This window comes from Glandiceps talaboti, chromosome 15 (assembly GCF_964340395.1).
Source record: "Glandiceps talaboti chromosome 15, keGlaTala1.1, whole genome shotgun sequence".
In the NCBI taxonomy this organism is placed as follows: domain Eukaryota; kingdom Metazoa; phylum Hemichordata; class Enteropneusta; family Spengelidae; genus Glandiceps; species Glandiceps talaboti.
Window position 1 is genome coordinate 6522964 of NC_135563.1, and position 11458 is coordinate 6534421.

General features: G+C 36.6%; 1 protein-coding gene across 1 annotated transcript in view; it reads left to right on the plus strand.

The window, feature by feature from the left end:
- Nucleotides 1-9597: 9597 nt before the first annotated feature.
- LOC144446887 (arylsulfatase J-like) overlaps nt 9598-11458 on the plus strand; it is an 8764-nt gene continuing 6903 nt past the window's right edge. Inside the window, exon 1 of the mRNA XM_078136733.1 lies at nt 9598-9783. Coding sequence (XP_077992859.1) covers nt 9598-9783 — 186 coding nt within the window. The remainder of the gene's footprint in view (nt 9784-11458) is intronic.

Consider the following 11458-nt stretch of genomic DNA (forward strand, 5'->3'; position numbering starts at 1 on the left):
GGATTGCTCGACGATGACGACGATCGGTGTATTCAGAAATCATTCATTGAAGTGCTCCCTCTCTTGGACACAACTATTATTATCGGAGGGGTTTCACTGTACCAAAAAAGGCGATGGCGTTGTTTTATATAGCGAATTTGTCAATTACTAAGACCCAGAACATATTTTAACAAATAATTTCATGATATAAATATAGTTTCCTTATAATTTTTCATTAAAGTCTATCTAGAAGCAGGGTTATTGCAGATACGGCCAGTTTTATTGGTCACAAGAAACTCGTCCTTGGATAGAGACTTTGACGTAACTGCTCGATGAACCAATCAGCAACTCCCAATCATAGGATTCGACAAGGGCAGGCTTGTCATGTCAGTGCGTGGTCACAGTAAGTGACCAGCGTGATATAAACACAAATAAACAGAAACAACAAACTGACGTTGTCCCAGGAAAGATAAACATTTTCTTGTTAGAATTTGATTGCTCTGAAAATAACTTTATTTTATTATTAACCCTATCAAATCTGATGGGATGCTGAAATATAAAATGGGGATGCTGAAATATAAAATAAAAACGTTAGAAAATAGCACTGGAGGGGGAGTGTGCTCTGCTTCGTCGGGGAGGGGGGGGGTCTCTACTTCAGATGACTTGTCAGCGAGGATTTATTATAACAACTCTGATTAATAAACATATCAAGTGATATGTAGACCTATGCATGATGTAATCGCACCCACGTGACTTAAAACAGTGGCAGATAACCAACTTTCACATTGTGCTTGAAAATCCACTAATACATTTGGCAAAGCTGTTGATCGTAATTTCAAATTCAAACAAATTTAAGAGTTTCTTGAGAACATCAAGACAAGTCTTCCGACAAGATAGGTTGCCGGGTAAATAGACAGACAGACAGACAGACAGACAGACAGACAGACAGACATCCACATAAATTGTCAGTATGGTAGTGACATCCACATAAACTGTCAGTATGGTAGTGACATCCACATAAACTATCAATATGGTAGTGTCATCCACATAAACTGTCAGTATGGTAGTGTCATCCACATAAACTATCAGTATGGTAGTGACATTCACATAAACTATCAGTATGGTAGTGACATCCACATAAACTACCAGTATGGTAGTGTCATCCACATAAACTGTCAGTATGGTAGTGTCATCCACATAAACTGTCAGTATGGTAGTGACATCCACATAACCTATCAGTATAGTAGTGACATCCACATAAACTATCAGTATGGTAGTGACATCCACATAAACTATCAGTATGGTAGTGTCATTCACATAAACTATCAGTATGGTAGTGTCATCCACATAAACTATCAGTATGGTAGTGACATCCACATAAACTATCAGTATGGTAGTGACATCCACATAAACTATCAGTATGGTAGTGACATCCACATAAACTATCAATATGGTAGTGACATCCACATAAACTATCGGTATGGTAGTGTCATCCACATAAACTATCAGTATGGTAGTGACATCCACATAAACTATCAGTATGGTAGTGTCATCCACATAAACTATCAGTATGGTAGTGACATCCACATAAACTATCAGTATGGTAGTGACATCCACATAAACTATCAATATGGTAGTGACATCCACATAAACTATCAGTATGGTAGTGACATCCACATAAACTATCAGTATGGTAGTGACATCCACATAAACTATCAATATGGTAGTGACATCCACATAAACTATCAGTATGGTAGTGACATCCACATAAACTACCAGTATGGTAGTGTCATCCACATAAACTGTCAGTATGGTAGTGTCATCCACATAAACTGTCAGTATGGTAGTGACATCCACATAAACTATCAGTATAGTAGTGACATCCACATAAACTATCAATATGGTAGTGACATCCACATAAACTATCAGTATGGTAGTGTCATTCACATAAACTATCAGTATGGTAGTGTCATCCACATAAACTATCAGTATGGTAGTGACATCCACATAAACTATCAGTATGGTAGTGACATCCACATAAACTATCAGTATGGTAGTGACATCCACATAAACTATCAATATGGTAGTGACATCCACATAAACTATCGGTATGGTAGTGTCATCCACATAAACTATCAGTATGGTAGTGACATCCACATAAACTGTCAGTATGGTAGTGATATCCACATAAACTGTCAGTATGGTAGTGTCATCCACATAAACTATCAGTATGGTAGTGACATCCACATAAACTATCAGTATGGTAGTGACATCCACATAAACTATCAGTATGGTAGTGACATCCACATAAACTATCAGTATGGTAGTGTCATCCACATAAACTATCAGTATGGTAGTGTCATCCACATAAACTATCAGTATGGTAGTGACATCCACATAAACTATCAGTATGGTAGTGACATCCACATAAACTATCAATATGGTAGTGACATCCACATAAACTATCGGTATGGTAGTGTCATCCACATAAACTATCAGTATGGTAGTGTCATCCACATAAACTGTCAGTATGGTAGTGATATCCACATAAACTGTCAGTATGGTAGTGTCATCCACATAAACTATCAGTATGGTAGTGACATCCACATAAACTATCAGTATGGTAGTGACATCCACATAAACTATCAGTATGGTAGTGACATCCACATAAACTATCAGTATGGTAGTGTCATCCACATAAACTATCAGTATGGTAGTGTCATCCACATAAACTATCAGTATGGTAGTGACATCCACATAAACTATCAGTATGGTAGTGACATCCACATAAACTATCAATATGGTAGTGACATCCACATAAACTATCGGTATGGTAGTGTCATCCACATAAACTATCAGTATGGTAGTGTCATCCACATAAACTGTCAGTATGGTAGTGATATCCACATAAACTGTCAGTATGGTAGTGTCATCCACATAAACTATCAGTATGGTAGTGTCATCCACATAAACTGTCAGTATGGTAGTGTCATCCACATAAACTGTCAGTATGGTAGTGACATCCACATAAACTGTCAGTATGGTAGTGACATCCACATAAACTGTCAGCATGGTAGTGTCATCCACATAAACTATCAGCATGGTAGTGTCATCCACATAAACTATCAGTATGGTATTGACATCCACATAAACTATCAGTATGGTAGTGACATCCACATAAACTATCAGTATGGTAGTTATTCCAAATAAACTATCAGTATGGTAGTGTCATCCACATAAACTGTCACTATGGTAGTGACATCCACATAAACTATCAGTATGGTAGTGACATCCACATAAACTATCAGTATGGTCAATGTGTATATTCCGTCATCCACTCATAGTTCCTCGTGATAGAGCGACAATTGGAAACTTAAGGCGGGTAATCAGGAGAATTTACGACGCCAACATAGTTGACTATCATCTCAACAAAATTCTGGTTAAACCTCAACAGAAAAGGGAAACTTCCAGTGATAACTCGCTTTTCCTTATGTTTGTTTATCATTGGTGTAAGCACCTTTCTTTTTCCTCAAATCACATCCAGCAAGTTGGCAAAACTGTTGTATTGCTTTTAAAGGATAATACTTATACGATATTTACTAGACTTTGTCCACACCAGAGTACGTCGATGTATTGCCATGATTTACTCCTTTATAATTTTTGTTTAATAGGATCTATAGATAACACTGTTCGTATAAAAACTCACCGTGCAGCGGAATTAATCTCCTTACAATAAACTGATTCATTGAATAACTATGCCAGTGCGAGTCGCAGCTGCTCAGTCGCTATCGGTATAAAGTGGTGTACAGTTGGTAAATTAATCAAACAGACTCCACCTTAACGACGTTTGTTGTTCCACCGAAGATTTCTAGATCAAGACGTTGAAGCCACATTGGTGTAAAAGATTTGCTTGTATAAAAAAGGTAAGTCTGAAAGACTACACCTTCAATTAACCGCCCTGTTCAACACTAAGAGATCAGTAAATCATACAAACGTGTGTGGTTTATTCAACAGTTTAGAAAGTATACCGTTATTTGTTCATTAGCTAATTGCCTGTTCACAGACACCCATTTCTTCCATTTCTCAATTTGACGACAATTTTAAAAGAAATATTTGTATTTAGGGGTATAAAACGTTTTAGTAAGATGAGAACTAAAATAGTTAACCCCCTCCCACCCCCAAACTAAAGAATACTTGTTTTATCCTACATTGACTTGTTGATCTTGCCCCTAAAGTACACCCATCGGTCACGTAGAAACTCAGACCTCTATAGTGGTCTGGGGTAGAAATCAATCTTAAAGTTGACCGTTGATTTATGGTTTTATTATGGTTGTTTTCAGGAATATAAAAGAAAATGAGAAATATCACTTCCGTATGCTACTCTGTGGGTAAGTGTAATATTTTCAAACTTTGTTGGGCAGAACCGCCATTAGGGAGCCGTCATTATTTATGGCCGGGGGGGGGGTCTGAGGAATTGTTCTGTAAAATATGGAAATTCGAGTGCCCCCCCAATTTTCTTCAAAAAAATCAATGACCCCCCCTCCCTGACATCAGAAATTTGGATGACCCCCCCCCCCATGTCCCCATATCATTTACACATGAAGTATATATACACTTGTATATCATTGCATACCATTACCAGAAAATGTGAATTTATCAAATGTTCTAAATTTTAGTGATCTGAACTGATGAACTGATAAAAAATAAAAAAGAGAGATCAAGGTCAGTATTCATACATATGTTAAAAGTAAGTCAAATTCAAATGACACTAAATCACCTCATGAAGGTAATCATATTGTATACATGTGTGGTATATGAACTACAGGCATTCATCACTTGTACTATACATGTGGTGATAACAAGATATTGAGGAGATGTACACTTGGTTAGTTACTGCAAAATATGTATTGAGATACTGAGTTACTTACAAAATGGTGACATGGTGGCCATTAATTTTAAAGTGTCATGCGTGTACTTATTGAAAGCATTCAACCAGGAACCAGCCCTCCTACCACCTCTTGTTACAACCACTGACTATGTTGAGATTTGACTCATAATGTTACTTTGTTCATGTTCACTGTCACTACATGTACCATCAAGTTCATGGATCACAACATCACCATCATCACTATTGTCATCTGTTTCACTTTCAGTTGATAAAGTAGGGTTTTTTTAACATTGAGGTATCCACATTTGATTTCCTGAGACAGTCTGCCATGATTGCTTTGATTTTATCATCTTTCTTTCCTATTTTACTTAGATGATGATGATCTAAATAATTTTCTAAGTCTTTGACTCTCAGTTGTTTACAGTACACTCAGGCGATTTCAAAAACAGACAGGGATTAACATTTTAGATACACTATAGTATTTGAGATGGCAATCTTGGTACTCCAATTCAGTCAATTGCATATGTTTTGATGCAGTTAACTAGTTTCACCTAAACATTGTAGACAAACACTTGTTTGGCATAAGTGTGTTGTATTGCCTCATCCATTTTTTCAAGATATTTAAAAAGGCAACTCTTTCAGAAACTGATTCAATATCAACTGCTTCCCAGTATGGAAGCCATAAATAATGACGGCTCCCTTAAACAGTCGATATAGAAAAAAGAGGTATTTTTAACGTTTGTATTGCATTACAACATTGATTTACTGGTCTCTACTGTACTAGAGGTTACTAAATATCACATTGGTAAGATTTCAGAATTACTACCACCAAACCAATGAGACAGTAGCGTACGCGTTTCAATAGGCGCTTAGCACAATGTTTTTTGCTGCCATCGAAATATACATACAAAATACAAATAGTACGCATGCACATGAAATATGTTACATTTAATCTCACAACGAACACAAATACAAGATCAATAAATACATACATACATACATACATATATACATACATACATACATACATACATACATACATACATACATACATTCATACATACATACATACATACATACATACATACATACATACATACATACATACACACATACACATACATACATACATACATACATCCATACATACATCCATACATACATCCATCCATCCATCCATACATACATACATACATACATACATACATACATACATACATACATACATACATACATACGTACGTACGTACGTACGTACGTACGTACGTACATACATACATACATACATACATACGTACGTACATACATACATACATGTGTTCACAATGAGATATAGATGTTTATCCAAGGGATTCTCAATAATAAATAAATGTAGCGGATGAACAGCATACACAATGTAGCAGGAAATTCTTAAGTGATATTCTACAAGCTGTCCACAACGGATAATGCACCATACAACATATTGGAATAGGAATATATATATACATGTATATATATATATATATATATATATATATATATATATATATATATATATATATATATATATATATATATATATATATATATATATATATATATATATATATATATAATTTATATCCTTTATATATATTCTCTAATTAACATGTTTTGCAAACTTTTGCAAGTTACTGTGGGGAAGTGAGTGTAACTATTATGCGGGCTGCAGGTCGCTATTTTTACTCACTTTTCAAAATCAAAGAATCTTGTTGGCTGGCCACTGGGGTAACTTATTGTGCAGGTCACATGCGACATGCACTGTATTATTCGATAGAACCTATATGCTGGGTTAATTGCACACATAATTTTGTGTATTATACCCCCACCCCTGTATTCATTTGTCATTATTTTTTGTAAACTTATATATGTTTTGAATGATTTTATACAAATAATTGTCGTTTGAACAACCCGCAAATCGACCCGCAAATCGACCCGCAAAATAACGACACTGTCAAATCTATTCGCAATGTCGAAAGATGTATCAATAGTACAGATTCACAGACACTTTTCTTCTTCAGCACATCTAATGTAGACATGTTTTAAACCCCTACAGGGGCTTGGAGATGTCCTGCAATGCTACGAAGAGTATTTATAATTGGCATGGTATGCGTCATTGCAGTAAAACTTTATCATGTTACCCCTAAAATCAAGGGTGGCAACGTTGTCATGCCTGCTGCATCTGCAAGGTGAGACAATGATGTCTGTCTGTCTGTCTGTCTGTCTGTCTGTCTGTCTGTCTGTCCGTCCGTCCGTCCGCCCGCCCGTCTCTCAGTCTTCCTGTATGTCTTCCTGTATGTCTTCCTGTATGTATGTATGTATGTATGTATGTATGTATGTATGTATGTATGTATGTATGTATGTATGTATGCATGTATGTATGTATGTATACAAGTAATAAATGCCGTCCGGGTAAATACACGCCGACGTAGGAGGCGTGTATTGCCAGGATGGCATATTTATCTTGTACCCCGGCAAATAGTTCAAATGGTGTCATATTCTTCCCAGGAAAAAATTCATACACCCATTGGCCAATGTTTATGTTTTGATTTTCGACAAGACACCCTGACGCCAACGTGACTTCCAATCGAAGCTGACACGTGTCAACAAACTGAATACACGCCAGTGTCAACATTCAATGTCACACACGTTACTATATCGCTATGTTGCACGACAAAAATAGCAATTACATCCCAATGTACAATGTATTTCATACCACTATGTATTTGCTTGATATTATTATGTAGGACACTCATATTACAAACTACTCAATACAATCACATCCATCATGTGTATGCAACTAGTGATATGAAATTTAATCGCCACTGATAAAACAAAACATGGCTACTGACATCAAAAATACAACTTTCAGCGAAATTGTTTATCTGTGTCTAGAGTAAAGAAACAGCATATTAATTACATGCAAATGAAATACACCATTCAAACTTTTGAAATGTCGTGTATTACGAAGCAATAGTAGTACCGTCTACCTCTCGCAAGTTGTAGTAAAATACACCATTCAAACTACAGTGCAATATCGTCCACAATTATTGTGACTTTTTTGTCCATTCCGTCTTCATCCCTCTCCTCGGCCCAACTATTCCAAACTTGCATGATGAGCTATTTTTATTTCTGTGTATTTCTGTGTATTTTTCAGTACACTTGTCTTCAGTTTCTGATCTATGTCCTCAAATGTCATAACAGCACAAGTTGTAGTATATGTATTTTATTCACCTTCTAAATACACTCTGAGGTAATGTTTATTATTACGAAAATAGTGTTCAACTTGTGAACGGAAGTCTTATCTGTTCAGTCAGTCAGGGTTTTTTGTTATGATTGTCTGCGTCTAATCACTCTTCCCTGGATGCCATTAATTGGATCTCATACACAGCAAATACACTCCCGCCACCGACATTTGATAAATTTGCTACTCTGCTGATACACCGGTCTTCACGCTTTTCCCTGATTGGTCAATAGCCCTCATTTGTAACTGTCAGTCGAAATTTAACGCCCAGCCGGAGTACAAGTATGTATGTATGTATGTATGTATGTATGTATGTATGTATGTATGTATGTATGTATGTATGTATGTAATGTATGTATGTATGTATGTATGTATTTATGTATGTATGTATGTATGTATGCATGCATGCATGCATGCATGCATGTATGTATGTGTGCGTGCGTGCGTGCGTGCGTGCGTGTGTGTGTATGTATGTATGTGTGTTTGTGTGTGTGTGCGTGCGCGCGTGCATGCGTGCGTGCACGCATGTATGCATATATGTATGTACAGAGTATTACGTCTGAGTTATTAATTATGTTTTCTCTACCTCAAGAAAACAAACAGAATACTCCGATTTTGAAGTTCAACAATTACAAAGCGACAGTGAAAACCTTGAAGAGGGAAAAGGTAATTGTAAATATATACCAATAGTATGTAAAGCTGTAGAATATGCCCTGGAAATCTATCGATTTTGATGTATTAAACACTTTGTTTGCCATCCTTGCATTTCCCCCAAAACGGACCAGGCGGTGAGGGAAAAAGACAGAATATGCTGTAGCATATCATGTAAAATTAACTTTTCAGGCGATCGCAGCAGCTTGCACATTGATTATATTTGTTACTTGTTATCATACGCTTTGTGTGCGATATTACAACGAAAAGATTAACTTTAATCCTGAAACAAAACGTCGCCTGGGTTGACAAAATCTTAATATAAACATTGCTACATTTTATCGTTTGGCTAGACAAAAATATTACGAACAGCGTTTCGTCAATCGTCTGGCATGACAATCATCTTTACCGATGTTGTTACATTTTCTTTTGTGTGAGCTACCATTATCTTAGGAGATCGTCACCAAATTTATACGTCACTTGTAAACCTTAAGGTTGGCGCGTTCTTTGATATTTTGAGACAATCAATTGACTAAGGGAGCCTTCGGTATTTACAGGGGAGGGCCTGAGGAATCGGGGGGGGGGGATCACATTTTACAAACCTGTTCTTGGGTACTTGTGACCATTGCTCATCTTTGTTGGTGCCGTCTACACTCATATGATGGTATGACTAGTACTGTTACATGTCCTGTTTAAAACGTGACTTTAGCTTTTTTTAAAATAACCCTGTCTCTCTCTCTCTCTCTCTCTCTCTCTCTCTCTCTCTCTCTCTCTCTCTCTCTCTCTCTCTATTTTCTTTCTAGTTAAAAATGACACGATGCCACCCAATATTATTTTTATCATTGCTGATGATCTTGGCTGGAATGATATTGGATACCACAACCCAATGATCATGACACCGAATATCGACAATTTAGCAATGACTGGAGTTCGACTAAACAACTCATATGTGGCTCAAACCTGTGTGCCATCAAGGAGTATGTTTATGACAGGCAGACATGCGGTATGTATGCTGGGCGAATGTTATATCCCATGTTTAAAGTTGTCTGGTTAAGTCTAATAAATATAGTCTAGATGCTACCCGTAGCTTCGAATGTCAAGATCTCTCTTCACCCCGTCTAGGTCAATGTGGTCCTGAGATGATATTTCAAATTCAAACGAAATCACCCACACAGTAATTAAAATAATCTTTTTGTTAATCAATCATGTGTTTATTGAGGGTGGCAGTTACATAATGTCCAAATATGGTGTATCTGTCAGATCAGGAATCAAGCTACTTACACATTGTTTACAACAGTTGGGGGCGGGGGGGGGGGGTACTCATTTGCATGAGCAACTGTCGGTTCAAGAATTTTCATTGAGCTAGACGCGTGAGAGAAGAGATTCGAAGCCACAGATAGCGTAAGGCCTAACTTATTATCTGTTATACATCCCCTCAAGAGAGGCTAGGGTGATGGCGGAACAACACGACGAATTTAATGATCTGTGAAGAAGTAATGTATGTGATGACAGAGCAATTAACACCTAATGTTTACTGTTTTGAATCAGCTGATAACAATTGTAAGTGGTAATATTGATAAAAAGGAGGCCAACATTGGAAAGAAAATGATCATTGTATGTATTAGATGAGCAAACAAAACAAACAAACACACAAACAAACAAACAAACAAACAAACACACACACACACGCACACGCACACAACCCCCCCCCCCCCACACACACACACAAAGTAAATTTTCACATCACGCATATAAACATAAATGCTAGCGAGTAGTCCGAGTGGCAAGAGTTGGATTTTGACGTAGTGAATCTTGAATTGTAAGACGTCTGACGTAACTGTGACGTCATGCACATTGACCTCCCCATCGTATTTAATAGTTTGTTCCATACCTGCGCATATTCGTTGTACTGTCTAGTTTACCTGGGTACACATAAAGTTATAATTGTTGTTCAGTTTAAACTTGCCTATTTATTGAATAGTATGTGAGTTTCTCCAGTTAATAGCCCTCCTGGATGTACGACTTTACATATACTGCAAATGTTTTGTCGTCATGACTACGTTTATATCATACTGTAACTGGAACGTATTCTACGTCTGTCTGAACGTATTTAAAAATGATGTTTTGTTATTAGGCACAATAACTTTAATACTAGTAATATCGTACACCGTTTTTTATAGTTGTATAAACAATAAATCAAATCAAATTGATTTTTGGGTCCGCACCCAAAATTAGCACCCTCAACGGCGATTAGGATTTCAACCTGTTTCTGTACTGCTTAGAGATACTATCGATCACTGGTTAACATGTACAGTATACAATTATGGCACTTGCCAGTAAATATATAGTTGTTGTCTGATCGAAAAATGACTCCATACTACAGTTACAACTAGTACAATTTTAACATGGTGACATTTTCAAAACCAAGATTTCACTCAAGATTTAAACTTGCCACTATACTACCTACAGATAATATTGGCCTCTAATTAACAGATACAATGTCTTTTATAAGTAATTGGCAAAGTTTTAGCGATTATATTTGATTATTCGTCAGAAATCATAAATTAAAGTGGCCATATGGATGAGAATTGGATTTATTTAAAACAATTTTATCATGGCGTCCAACCTGAAAAATCAACTTGGAAATAACATATGCCAAGTCCTTGTTTGTAACTCAA